The sequence below is a fragment of the Musca autumnalis genome, unplaced genomic scaffold (genome assembly GCF_047663935.1).
Source record: "Musca autumnalis isolate F117 unplaced genomic scaffold, ASM4766393v1 scaffold_3, whole genome shotgun sequence".
NCBI lineage: Eukaryota > Metazoa > Arthropoda > Insecta > Diptera > Muscidae > Musca > Musca autumnalis.
This window is the reverse complement of record NW_027411866.1, coordinates 263,306,101-263,320,957: the sequence shown is the minus strand read 5'-3', so window position 1 is coordinate 263,320,957 and position 14,857 is coordinate 263,306,101. Positions and strand designations below refer to the sequence as shown.

General features: G+C 35.5%; 2 protein-coding genes across 2 annotated transcripts; one reads left to right on the top strand and one right to left on the bottom strand.

Annotated features, from left to right (window-relative positions):
• The first annotated feature begins 1,090 nt into the window (after positions 1-1,090).
• Positions 1,091-3,312, top strand: Taf5 (TATA-box binding protein associated factor 5). Its single transcript, XM_073978472.1, has one exon. It carries the CDS (start codon positions 1,172-1,174, stop codon positions 3,224-3,226), a length of 2,055 nt encoding a protein of 684 aa, XP_073834573.1. The 5' UTR covers positions 1,091-1,171; the 3' UTR covers positions 3,227-3,312.
• On the bottom strand, positions 3,238-4,276 carry LOC141399524 (uncharacterized). Its single transcript, XM_073978474.1, has 3 exons — positions 3,965-4,276; positions 3,723-3,901; positions 3,238-3,643 (listed from the first exon to the last, which is right to left on the bottom strand). The coding sequence occupies exons 1-3, from the start codon at positions 4,178-4,180 to the stop codon at positions 3,328-3,330; spliced, it is 711 nt and encodes a 236-aa protein (XP_073834575.1). The 5' UTR covers positions 4,181-4,276; the 3' UTR covers positions 3,238-3,327.
• Positions 4,277-14,857: the final 10,581 nt, after the last annotated feature.

The window sequence follows — 14,857 nt, the reverse complement described above, 5'->3', positions numbered from 1 at the left end:
AAATTAAAAACTGTGAAATAAAAGACGAAAATTGATTTTGTATGTTTCTTTTTGACATTGCTGCCAGATCTACCATTTTTCCGTTCCTTTACTTTTCTGGTTAAAATGTTCATGAGAGAGCAATTTTGACACTTTTCTCTTTTACCACCCTTACCATTAAAAAAGTAAAGGAACAAAGCTATGGTCTGTTCCAGTACTGCAAGAATCTACTATTTTTTACTGTTTTTTTCCGATAACATAAAGGAAAGAATGTTATCGCATTCTTGCAGGTTCTGGAACAGAGCAATTGTCCTTTACCACCATCAATAGTTTAAAAATATATAGTTATTGCCATTTTAAAAATTGAGTTTTTCGTAAACTGACTCAATTCTCATGGAGTGAGAGAATTTGATTGAGAGGATTTCTTTGTCTATACATTCATTAGTCTATGGTAAAAAACCATAGCTGTGTTCCCGAACTAAAAAGTTTTTACAATTTTTACGACTTTTACACATTTTACTCGAAAAAGCGTTCCCGTTCACAAAAAAGTTGTAAAATGTTCACTTCTCTTTAAACAAATATGGAGCTGAATGACGCTCTCTTTAAAAACTTTTTACATGACAAATTTGGGCGAGTAAAAAAATAGTAACATGGTTGCCGGCGTCTGATTGGCTGATACGCCGACTTTGACATTTGTTACAGTTTTTTTGACGTATTTTCCATTTTTCCGTTCCCGAACTATTTCAAAAAACTTGTGTGTAAGAACAAATTTTTTGCAGTTCTCTCCTTTACGAGTTTTACTATTAAAAAGTACGGGAACGAAGCTCATATAAACGAGCACACCTAATATCATTCGAGGATTTATGAAAATAAAACTTCATTATAGCTTTTCCTAATTAATTGCATGTGCGTTCGAAAAAAACAAAAACAAAATACATGTATTTCAAATTGAAAACAAATACATGTATTTTGTTTTTGTTTTTTTTTTTTGAACGCACACGCAATACGCAATTAATTAGGTAAAGTCATTATAATTCATTTACAAGTGCTGCAAGAACTACTATTTTTGATTTTTTTAGCTAGTCCCAATAGCTCATTTCACGGAATCGTTCATTTGAACAAGAATTGTTTATACTACAAACTCGCCTGCATTTCTTTTTCCTGTTTTACCCTAAAGAAAAATTATTTTATCATGAATACAAATGGAAATGGCACTGAATCACCGGTTGCCACAGGCGAAGCTAAGAAGTTGGCAACTGATAAGAGGGATTTACTTGTATTACTAAAGTTGATAAAAAAATACAACTTGAAGCAAACGGAAGAACTCTTGTGTCAGGAAGCCAACATTAAACAAGATGATCTGGAAGATGTGGACGAAAAGGAAATCACAAATATATTGAGCTCGGCTTTAGGGGAAAACTCAGAGTGTAATGGAGAAACCAAAGATGGTCCTGGAAGCGATCCCGAGTTATATGATGCAGCATATGGAGAATTGTGCAACTTCGTAGACGAGTCTCTGGACATATATAAGCATGAGCTGTTCATGGTGCTTTATCCAATATTGATCCAAATTTACTTCAAACTCGTCTCAGGGGGTTATTCAAAGGCAGCTCGCTCTTTTGTTGAGAAATATGGTCAAGACTTGGATTATTTCTATAGAGAAGACTTGCAAAATTTGTTGCTTATTACGAAAAAAAGTGAAATGGAAAACAACGATTGGGTGTCTTCAATGGATTCGGATAAATTCATTATACGCATGTCGAGGGATGCACATTCACTTTTCAAAAGGCACATCCAGGACAGGAAACAAGAGCTAATTGCGGATATTGTTATGAAGTACATAAGTTTTGATACGTATGAAGGTACTGCACGTAGCAAATCGCAGTGTAATGCTACTAGTGGATCTCTGATTGGTGAAGCACGAAGGCAGGATAATAAGATACGTGTTTACTACGGTCTTCTAAAGGAAGTAGATTTTCAATCACTGACCACACCAGCCCCAACTGCCGTAGAAGAAGAGGATGACAATGACCCAGACGCCCCAGATAAACCGAAAAAGAAGAAGCCTAAAAAAGATCCACTTTTTTCAAAGAAATCCAAATCAGATCCGAATGCACCATCCATGGACCGAATCCCTTTGCCTGAGTTGAAGGATGCCGATAAACTGGAAAAACTTAAAGCTCTCCGCGAAGCTTCAAAGAGAGTACCTCTTGGTAAGGATTCGTTACCGTCAGTTTGCTTGTATACCATATTAAATTCGCACAACAGCGTAACGTGTGCTGAAATATCAGAAGACTCATTCATGATGGCTGTTGGCTTCACCGATTCCAGCATAAAGGTTTGGTCACTTACACCCTCGAAACTGAGAGAAATGAAATCTGCCGAGATGTTGAAAGACATAGACAAGGATGCCGAAGATGTGTTGGTCCGAATGATGGACGATCGAACAGGTGAGTCCGCAAGGACATTTTATGGACATAGTGGACCTGTATATCGATGTGCTTTTGCTCCAGAAAAGAATATGTTGCTATCCTGTTCCGAAGATGCCACTATTCGCTTATGGTCGCTACACACTTGGACCTGCATTGTAGTATTTAAGGGTCACCTGTTTCCTGTTTGGGATGTAAGATTTTCGCCACACGGCTACTACTTTGCTTCCTGCTCCTATGATAAAACTGTTCGTCTATGGGCAACAGATTCTAATCAGCCCCTGCGGATTTTCACTGGGCACCTGTCTGACGTAGATTGTGTTCAATTCCATCCAAACTCAAATTACATAGCTAGTGGATCCAGCGATCGCACTGTGCGGCTTTGGGACGTACTTACAGGGCAACTGGTTCGACTCATGACTGGTCACAAAGGGCCGATCTATGCGTTGGCCTTTTCCACATGCGGTCGATATCTGGCATCGGGCTCATCAGATCACAACGTCTTAGTATGGGATTTATCTCATGGACAACTTGTGACATCACTAGTAAGGCACACAGGATCTATACATACGATAACATTTAGTCGGGACGGAACTATTCTTGCAGTTGGAGGTTTGGACTGTTACCTCACCTTATGGGACTTTTCAAAGCTTAGCGAAGACTACATAGCTCAAAACTCAAATGCATCGCACAATCTGGATGTCGACGAAAGCGACCACTATCTTCTTAGAGCATTCCCAACGAAGTCAACCCCATTCACCACACTCCATTTTACAAGGAGGAACCTCTTACTGGCCGTAGGAACATTTAAATCATAAACAAGCACATATATGTATGTATCTTATTAATGTATTCTAAATTATGGAAAATATAAGGAATAATAAAAAGTACGTTTTAAATATTATATAGAATCCTCAATTTAATTACTGTATTCCATAGGAACACATTCTTCAGCGGCAACATGAGTCGGGGAAGAACATTCTACCAATTGTTCATTGGGTTCACTATCCAAAGAGGGTTCGTTGCTAAACATTTCTTTGGGCACGGACATTAGCTCCAGCAGAGATCCTTTGTCTAGTTGTTGTTCAACATCTCTCTGAGGTTGTTGGCGGTCCTCTGTTGTATTATATAGTGATTGGTTTGCCTTGGTGCTACATGTGTCCGGATTGATTGTCGCTACTATCTTCTTCTTTCTTCCTCTAGCTGATATATTTGCTGCTTGCTCTGATTTGCGTCTGTTAAAGAAATATGTATTAGCATATTTACTACATTCTTTTGTTGTCAAACTAAAAGAACTAGGACGTAGTAAGATACCTTTTTATTTCCTTTGTTGCCTCATCGTCGGAGGAATCTTCAGTTTCTTCACTTTCCGATGAGGTGTTTTCTGGTTTCTCATATTGTAGTAGACGATCTAAGAGGAATGCTCTGTCACGAGATACCTTTAGTAAACGCCGCTGATTGGAGCGAAGCGCATCTTGAAAAAATTCATTTTCCTATGGAAAATAAAAGAATTTCAACGTTTGGCTCATTAACAGATTTGATCCGACCATACGTACGTAAATTAGAAATTTGAGTTTCCTTTTAAGATATATGTATTGGGACTTGTAGTCAATAGCAACAGTGTTGTTGGGCTGGTCTCGTTGACTTTCTTCTATATCTTGACTAGCCGACGAATCTGTATCGTCATTAACATCAACATTTTGTGAGTTATCAACTGGCTGAGACGATTGCTCCTGCTCATTCAATGTACGACAATACCAGCCTTCCAACATTTTGACGTTCGTCCACTGCGGAAACGATTTTATGAATATAGTAGTGAATAGAAACAGAGAAGTAGTACAAAAGTATCCAAACAAAAATAATTCTCAATTTCATAGGGATCTCAACGTAGAATAATAAGTGTGGCACTAGAGTTGGGCAATTGAACGACCTAGTTCACTGTCCTAGTTCAAAAACGTATGAGTAATACTATGTTTACATTTACGAAATCCACTCGATTTCATCTGTCAATTCCTTTGTGTATACGTCAAATGAAAACTCATCTGAAATCGATTGGATTTCATTTGACGTTTGAGCAATGGAATTGACAGTTGAAATCGAGAGGATTTCGTAAATGTAAACATAGTATAAAGGTAGAAACACACTGAAATACGCCGCCTTTACACGCTCAGTTTCATGTAAAAGACTAAAGGCCAAGTACTACCTAGTTCAAATTAATTAGGCAGCATTTGAATTAGGTAGTACTTTGCCTTTAATCTTTTACATGAAACTGGGCGTGAAAAAAGCGGCGTATTTCATTCTGTTCACACCTTAAAGGCCAGAACAGAATCAATCGTCACTTGCTTCCCCAAATGTCAAATTGTAAAGGAATGCCAGAGCCTCTTTGAAAATTTTTAAAGAGTTTCTACTGCTAAAGAGTTTCGTTATGCTATGTTTATATTTACGAAATCCACTCGATTTCAACTCCATTGCCTAAACGTCAAATGAAATCCAATTGATTTCAGATGAGTTTTCATTCGACGTATACGCAAAGGAATTGACAGTTGAAATCGAGTGGATTTCGTAAATGTAAACAAAGCATTAGATTTGCCTTCATCTAAGACTTCCAATATTATGTTGTCGTCATTATAGATGGCATCGATGGCAACTAACTCATCAATATCTTCTACGTGAGAAAAATTGTTCTTTCTGTAGTGAAATTCTGTAACTCATTTTTCGAGTTACCGAAAAAAATCGGTAACGTAAAATTATGAATGAAAAGTATCAATAAAAGTTGACAACACAGTTGCTATCGGTAGGATTTAGCGACAACTTCATTTTGGTTGTTAACTTACCAAAAAATTTCGTTAATTACCGAAATTATAAACATTTTAATTTTACCGACATTTGTCGGTAACTTGAAAAACCAGTTACAGAATTCCACTACTGTAGTGCGTTTATGTAACTCCTTACCGACAGAATTAACGACGAATGTCGGTAGTTAACGATAATTTTCGGCAAGTGCTATTCTGTAACCAGTTTTATCGATTTTTGTCGGTAAATTTTGTCGTTAATTACCGAAAATTATTGTTAAGTTGACAACGAAAAAAAATAGTCGTTAAGTTTTAACGACAGTACATTATTGCTGTATTTTAATGATTTCATTTAACAACGGCGTTTTTATATGAACATATATGAAGATAATAAAGAGGGCACACAAGGTAAATTCCCCCCTTTTAAGAAAAATCTTCCTAAGGTATTTACATAAGTGTTAACTGTGTAGAATAACATGGGGCAGCTTCGCCTCTGTTGTGCTTTCGACAGCGCCGATTTTATTGAAGCTGCGTAAAGATCATCAAAGGGACCTTGTAGATCTTCGAAGGCGCAACAGTGGCGAAGCTGCCCCATGCTACCCTACGTATGAAGACTGCGCTAACATTTGTTTTACTTATTAAAGAGGAAAACGTTAGCTAATGCTTCAAAAGAACTCAAGTGTGGTACTGCTATGTAAGACCTATACCAATGTCCTTAACACTATCTTTATAATAGGCTTTCGTTGGCTTTAATTCAGCATTGAGGCCAACACGTGAATAATATTACTATAAACTACTTTGTTCTGTGATAATCTTATAGATTTAAACTCAGCATCACTAACAATCAGAATGCTAAAATGGCGTATAAGCTTGGATTTTCGAACTTTTCATACTCTCCGCTATTAGAAATTTCATTTAATGTGGGCGTGAATTGAATATGTGAATATATAAACTCAAATGACGGTAACGTGGATCCACGGTCACTGAAGGGGCTTTAGTCATGGCAAATATCAAAGCTTAATCATCATACACTGTTCTGAATTTCCATACAGAGCACCACAACCTCAAATATGATCCCAACTTTTAATTAAAAAAATACAACTGCGCTTTTAAAAAAGATTAATGATGGTTTTATCACTTTTATTACTTTTAAATCACACACACAATAAAAACATCTTAAGAAATGCTTCTTTACTGGCATCCGTTGCATCCAAAAGACACACATTTGAACCACATTCCTTCAAAAACCTGAATTGTTTCCTTCTTAAACACTTTTTGTTTTTTATTCGCGACGAAATAATTTTTTCAGCTTCAAAATATATTTTAATTTATATTAAAATATAATAATTGACATTTTTCTTCACATTGATATTCGTCGGTATGAGTTACCGATTTCTACAATCGTTAACATAAAGTTACAGAATAGCACATTCGTTAACTCAACCGAATATTTTCGTTAACTACCGATGTCGGTTCGTTATTAAAAAAAGTTACTGAATCGCACTACTGTAGTGCGATTCTGTAACTCCTTAACGACAGAATTAACGACAAATGTCGGTAGTTAACGATAATTTTCGGTAAGTGCTATTCTGTATACCAATTTTAACGATTTTTGTCGGTAAATTTTGTCGTTAATTACCGAAAATTTTTGTTAAGTTAACAACCATGGTATAAGTAAAGAGGTAGATTTAAATGAAAAAAATCTATAGAACGTTGTCTTTTTATCCAAATAAGTTTTTTGCCCATTCCGACCCCTAAATATTTTCCGACCATCACCAAAATCAATATGCTTTTTCCTCTGTGAGACCCCCATTAACCCTCAAAATTTCGTGAAGACCCGATCAAAATTGTGACTTGTAGCGTGATTACCAAAAAATGGATTAATGGGATGTATTACCGACTATTGCGATATCTCCGTTATTTGGTCACTTACGCCGACCTAGTTTGCATCATTATAAAGATGGAATCTTCTACTTTCATAGTCAGGCTTTGCTTTTGGAAAGTCCCCAACCAAAGCTGTGATATTCGTCATTATAATTAAAATCCAAAAAATTAAAATTTGGTTTTTATTTGCGACTATTGTAATATCTTCGTTGTTTGATCACCTACGAGAACCTATTATACATCATTAGAAAGATGATATTTTCTACTTTCATTGTCACTTTCATTTGATTCATTTGATACTTTCATTGATTTTGGTTTTGATACACCCCATACAGAAGCTGAGATATTCGCTTTGGAAAAACCTTGTCTTTTTATCCACATACGTTTTTTGGTCATTCCGAAATTTCGTGACGATCCGATCAAAATTGCGACCTGTTGCGTGATTACAAGAGCTCTGTTCCTTTACGTGCCTGAGGTTACCATTTCTTACCATTTTTAACCTGCAAATGGTCTGTTCCTTTACTTTTGAAAGTGGTAAAACCGGCAAAAGTAGAAAAAGTTGTAAACTGCTCCCATATGAATTGTATGGTGTCTGAAGTAAAGGAACGCTTTTCGAGTAAAAAGTGGTAAAACTTGAAGATTCTTGCACGTAAAGGAACAGAGCTAAAGTGTTCCTTTACTTTAAAAAGCATACAATTTATATGAGACCAGTTCACCACTTTTACCATTTTTTGCCACTGTTACCATTTTTAAAAGTAAAGGAACAGACCAAAGGTTTAGATGGACAGACGGACGGACGATGCGTTACAAACTTTTTGGCCAAAACCCTCCCCACAGAGTAAAAGAGAGAACTGAAAACAATTTGTTGTCACATACAAGTTTTTTGAAATAGTTCGGGAACGGAAAAATGGAAAATACGTCAAAAAAACTGGAACAAATGTCAAAGTCGGCGTATCAGCCAATCAGACGCCGGCAACCATGTTACTATTTTTTTACTCGCCCAAATTTGTCGTGTAAAAAGTTTTTAAAGAGATCGTCATTCAGCGCCATTTTTGTTTAAAGAGAAGTGAACATTTTCCAACTTTTTATGTAACTGGGACGCGCATTCGGATATTTCGAAAAACCAATTATAGGATTAAAGTACTCGCGATTTCGCATAATCTGATATGTATATTGAGTATGTAGCCCACACAGCAGCAGAGTAATCTACTGCCAAAATTTAGTGCGATATTTTTTCTAAAAAACCTATTTCTTGGGTACAGTATTTACAATATCGTTTTGAGTGTGCTGGCACCCCGCGATATTTTAGTTTTTCGACGATCCGGATCATATGAAACAGATCGTAAAAATCTATCTACTAGAACGGCGGAAATGGCTACTGCAAAAATTGAAAAATTTGCGAAAAATGTTTTTCAAAATATCGCTGACTAATTCGCGTTTTATGTGGATCGTTTCCATTTCAATGGAGAAAGTGAATCATCACTCGCGTTTGTGCGAAAACAGCGGTTTGAAAAATTTAGTGGCATGGGAGCTGTATCCGATTTATCCAAAAAATACTGTGTGATGCTACATCCACGGTTCTTGATGGATTTTATTGAAATATGTTTAGATCGATGTATTTTTTCACGGTTGGTAGTGAAATCGAATGCGCATAAAAAGTGTATGCACTTTGTGCAAAATATAAGCGTTATACAGTTTGTTGCACACTAAACTGCAGACGATGCTACATCTTAGCGGCCAAAGTAAATCCTGGCAAATGTGTACAAATTAAAAGAGAAGAATTCGCTGTATTGGTAAACCGCATGCGCATCAAGTAATTTTGAGGATTTCGCGATTTACACGCATTTCAAAATGAACATTATAGTGCGGTTACAATACAGTTTTTTGCCGGGTTAACCCACATTATGAGGATTTATTACTTAATCTGGTCAAATCTGACCAGATTTGCCATACAAAATTTAAATCCTCTCACAACTGGGTTTATTTTAAATCCGGCACAAATCCACCAAAAATACAGTGTTGTATTCGGTATTTGTGCAAAAAAGTCCAACTCTACTCAAAAAGTACCAAAAGTTGCAACTGTTTTTGCAACAGAGTTTGTCGTGTTTTACACGTTTACGATTGGTCGTATGAGATTTTATGGAGTTAGTAAATCTAAAGTTATTTGGAAATCATAAAATTATTTTTTTTTTTTCATTAGACACTTTTTTAACAAAAAGTACGCTTGATACCATGATACAAAAATGTATCCCTATGTAAAATATACCAATATGAGCAAAGAGGGGACGATATCTCATACGAGAAATCGTAAAAGTGTAACACACGACTTTATTAGTTATTTTGTATGTATACGTAAACAAACATCAGCTGACAGTTTATATTCTCGAAAAGCTAAGTGTAACCAGCAAAGATTAACCCACTGGATCTATTAAACCCAGTGGGTTAACCTTCAATAGTGTAACCGGGGTATTACCCGATACAATTTTATTTCAAGATTATACCCCCATTTAATAAGTAAGACAAAGGATAGAGCAGCCTCCAAGGGAAAGTTATGAGTTAATCGAAGTTCTACAACTTTCTCTTTGGTGGTCTTTATACAGCTTCAATAAAATCTGCGCTGGCGAAAGCACAACAGTGGCGAAGCTGACCCATGTTATCATACATAGTTAACCCTTATGTAAACGCTTTTAGAAGATTTTTCTCAATAAGGCAGAATTTACCTTAGCTCTGTTCCTTTACGTGCCTGAGGTTACCATTTCTTACCATTTATAACCTGCAAAGTGTTCCTTTACTTTAAAAAGCATACAATTTATATGAGACCAGTTCAACACTTTTACCATTTTTTGCCACTGTTACCATTTTTTAAAGTAAAGGAACAGAGCACTTGTGTACACTCCTCATTAACATAACATATGCTCATATAAAAACGCCGTTTCTAAAAGAAATCAGCAAAATATTGCAATAATGTACTGTCGTTAAGACTTAACAATAAACAAACTGTGTATGTGTGTGTGGTGTTTGAATAATATGCCAAACGATTTTAAAAACAATAGAATTCAATGATTTTGAATACTGTTTTTAGACCATTTGTATGGAAGAAATTCGTCAGATTTGATCACTTGATCATATTCACAACTCGATTATGTGGAGAAAACTTAACACTTCATTCATTTTTCGCGTTTTTTATAAAATGTTCAAAATATGCATTGTAAACAAACCCACTTGTTGCTTAATTTTGAAGTTTTAGGAATTCAGAAAAACAAGGGTTCTATAGTTTTTTTTCATTTAAATCTACCTCTTTACTTATACCATGGTTGTTAACTTAACAAAAATTTTCGGTAATTAACGACAAAATTTACCGACAAAAATCGTTAAAAAAATCTATAGAACCCTTGTTTTTCTGAATTCCTAAAACTTCAAAATTAAGCAACAAGTGGGTTTGTTTACAATGCATTTTTTGAACATTTTATAAAAAACGCGAAAAATGAATGAAGTGTTAAGTTTTCTCCACATAATCGAGTTGTGAATATGATCAAGTGATCAAATCTGACGAATTTCTTCCATACAAATGGTCTAAAAACAGTATTCAAAATCATTGAATTCTATTGTTTTTAAAATCGTTTGGCATATTATTCAAACACCACACACACATACACAGTTTGTTTATATTGTTTTGAAGTTTTAGGAATACTCGAATGAAAAAATTTAAATTGACATAAAGCTTTGGCTAACCTTTCTTATTAAACCATGTTAACAACCAAAAAAAAGTTGTTGTTAAGTCTTAACGACAGTACATTATTGCAATATTTTGCTGATTTCTTTTAGAAACGGCGTTTTTATATGAGCATATGTTATGTTAATGAGGAGTGTACACAAGGTAAATTCTGCCTTATTGAGAAAAATCTTCTAAAAGCGTTTACATAAGGGTTAACTATGTATGATAACATGGGTCAGCTTCGCCACTGTTGTGCTTTCGCCAGCGCAGATTTTATTGAAGCTGTATAAAGACCACCAAAGAGAAAGTTGTAGAACTTCGATTAACTCATAACTTTCCCTTGGAGGCTGCTCTATCCTTTGTCTTACTTATTAAATGGGGGTATAATCTTGAAATAAAATTGTATCGGGTAATACCCCGGTTACACTATTGAAGGTTAACCCACTGGGTTTAATAGATCCAGTGGGTTAATCTTTGCTGGTTACACTTAGCTTTTCGAGAATATAAACTGTCAGCTGATGTTTGTTTACGTATACATACAAAATAACTAATAAAGTCGTGTGTTACACTTTTACGATTTCTCGTATGAGATATCGTCCCCTCTTTGCTCATATTGGTATATTTTACATAGGGATACATTTTTGTATCATGGTATCAAGCGTACTTTTTGTTAAAAAAGTGTCTAATGAAAAAAAAAAAAAATAATTTTATGATTTCCAAATAACTTTAGATTTACTAACTCCATAAAATCTCATACGACCAATCGTAAACGTGTAAAACACGACAAACTCTGTTGCAAAAACAGTTGCAACTTTTGGTACTTTTTGAGTAGAGTTGGACTTTTTTGCACAAATACCGAATACAACACTGTATTTTTGGTGGATTTGTGCCGGATTTAAAATAAACCCAGTTGTGAGAGGATTTAAATTTTGTATGGCAAATCTGGTCAGATTTGACCAGATTAAGTAATAAATCCTCATAATGTGGGTTAACCCGGCAAAAAACTGTATTGTAACCGCACTATAATGTTCATTTTGAAATGCGTGTAAATCGCGAAATCCTCAAAATTACTTGATGCGCATGCGGTTTACCAATACAGCGAATTCTTCTCTTTTAATTTGTACACATTTGCCAGGATTTACTTTGGCCGCTAAGATGTAGCATCGTCTGCAGTTTAGTGTGCAACAAACTGTATAACGCTTATATTTTGCACAAAGTGCATACACTTTTTATGCGCATTCGATTTCACTACCAACCGTGAAAAAATACATCGATCTAAACATATTTCAATAAAATCCATCAAGAACCGTGGATGTAGCATCACACAGTATTTTTTGGATAAATCGGATACAGCTCCCATGCCACTAAATTTTTCAAACCGCTGTTTTCGCACAAACGCGAGTGATGATTCACTTTCTCCATTGAAATGGAAACGATCCACATAAAACGCGAATTAGTCAGCGATATTTTGAAAAACATTTTTCGCAAATTTTTCAATTTTTGCAGTAGCCATTTCCGCCGTTCTAGTAGATAGATTTTTACGATCTGTTTCATATGATCCGGATCGTCGAAAAACTAAAATATCGCGGGGTGCCAGCACACTCAAAACGATATTGTAAATACTGTACCCAAGAAATAGGTTTTTTAGAAAAAATATCGCACTAAATTTTGGCAGTAGATTACTCTGCTGCTGTGTGGGCTACATACTCAATATACATATCAGATTATGCGAAATCGCGAGTACTTTAATCCTATAATTGGTTTTTCGAAATATCCGAATGCGCGTCCCAGTTACATAAAAAGTTGGAAAATGTTCACTTCTCTTTAAACAAAAATGGCGCTGAATGACGATCTCTTTAAAAACTTTTTACACGACAAATTTGGGCGAGTAAAAAAATAGTAACATGGTTGCCGGCGTCTGATTGGCTGATACGCCGACTTTGACATTTGTTCCAGTTTTTTTGACGTATTTTCCATTTTTCCGTTCCCGAACTATTTCAAAAAACTTGTATGTGACAACAAATTGTTTTCAGTTCTCTCTTTTACTCTGTGGGGAGGGTTTTGGCCAAAAAGTTTGTAACGCATCGTCCGTCCGTCTGTCCATCTAAACCTTTGGTCTGTTCCTTTACTTTTAAAAATGGTAACAGTGGCAAAAAATGGTAAAAGTGGTGAACTGGTCTCATATAAATTGTATGCTTTTTAAAGTAAAGGAACACTTTAGCTCTGTTCCTTTACGTGCAAGAATCTTCAAGTTTTACCACTTTTTACTCGAAAAGCGTTCCTTTACTTCAGACACCATACAATTCATATGGGAGCAGTTTACAACTTTTTCTACTTTTGCCGGTTTTACCACTTTCAAAAGTAAAGGAACAGACCATTTGCAGGTTAAAAATGGTAAGAAATGGTAACCTCAGGCACGTAAAGGAACAGAGCTCTTGTAATCACGCAACAGGTCGCAATTTTGATCGGATCGTCACGAAATTTCGGAATGACCAAAAAACGTATGTGGATAAAAAGACAAGGTTTTTCCAAAGCGAATATCTCAGCTTCTGTATGGGGTGTATCAAAACCAAAATCAATGAAAGTATCAAATGAATCAAATGAAAGTGACAATGAAAGTAGAAAATATCATCTTTCTAATGATGTATAATAGGTTCTCGTAGGTGATCAAACAACGAAGATATTACAATAGTCGCAAATAAAAACCAAATTTTAATTTTTTGGATTTTAATTATAATGACGAATATCACAGCTTTGGTTGGGGACTTTCCAAAAGCAAAGCCTGACTATGAAAGTAGAAGATTCCATCTTTATAATGATGCAAACTAGGTCGGCGTAAGTGACCAAATAACGGAGATATCGCAATAGTCGGTAATACATCCCATTAATCCATTTTTTGGAAATCACGCTACAAGTCACAATTTTGATCGGGTCTTCACGAAATTTTGAGGGTTAATGGGGGTCTCACAGAGGAAAAAGCATATTGATTTTGGTGATGGTCGGAACATATTTAGGGGTCGGAATGGGCAAAAAACTTATTTGGATAAAAAGACAACGTTTTTCCAAAGCGAATATCTCAGCTTCTATATGGGGTATACCAAAAGCAAAACCTGGCAATGAAAGTAAAAAATATCACCTATACAACAATGTAACGTAACCTTCTAAAAGCAAAGCCTGACTAAGAGAGTAGAAAATCCCATCTTCAAAATTCTGCAAAGTATGTTGGCGTAGGTGGTCAAATAATAGAGATATCGCAATAGTCGGTAATACATCTCTTTTTTCCACTTTTTCTGCAATCACACAACAGGTCGGAATTTTAATCGGATCATCACGAAATTGTCTCACAGAACTTAGAGAAAAGATATGAAACATGAATGAAATGAATGTAATATTATATTAAATAGATATTTGAAGAAAGGAACATTATTTTTCTATTATTTTACATGTCTTTAGGCTGAAACTTCCTTTAAAATCAACAAACAAAAAGTATAAAAATATAAACTTTGTTGGTATGAAGTATGTACCACGTCGTATGAACGAGGTAATTCGTGTACGTAATTGCGTGAGCGAACGACGTAATTAAAGCACTGGTATGAACATGGCATTATGTTGGGAATATCGATAGTTTGCCAGCCACATAGAGTTGTGCAAATTTATTAGGATACCGGTCGTTTCTTTGAACAAAATGTATACTTATTATTTCACGTTAGTTTGGCTGACTTCCGTATTGCCAGTTGCTTTGTATTCGAGCATGAAACTATGGGTTCTTAAATCGAGTTCCATACTAGAGTAATAGTACGGTTAACCCACTTCGATAGGATTTATTTGATGTTAGCGCTGTGGAATTGAAATCCAAACCCACTAGGTTAATCCGGTTAAGTGTAATCGATTTAAGAACCCATCGTTTCATGCACGAATACAAAGTCCCGGTCCCGATATTTCCTACTTTCATTAGCAGGTTTTGCTTTTGGTATACCCCTTATGGAAGCTGAGATATTTGCTTTGGAAAAAAACGTTGACTTTTGCTCCAAATAAGTTTTTTGCCCATTCCCCAAAAT

Bases quoted from the DNA above. Each gene is read 5' to 3' on its own strand.
- Taf5 (XM_073978472.1), top strand. From the start codon at position 1,172: ATGAATACAAATGGAAATGGCACTGAATCACCGGTTGCCACAGGCGAA.
- LOC141399524 (XM_073978474.1), bottom strand. From the start codon at position 4,180: ATGTTGGAAGGCTGGTATTGTCGTACATTGAATGAGCAGGAGCAATCG. The intron at 3,902-3,964 runs GTACGTATGGTC...TATTTTCCATAG, and splicing joins AACTCAAATTTCTAATTTAC to GAAAATGAATTTTTTCAAGA. The intron at 3,644-3,722 runs GTATCTTACTAC...TTTCTTTAACAG, and splicing joins GCAACAAAGGAAATAAAAAG to ACGCAAATCAGAGCAAGCAG.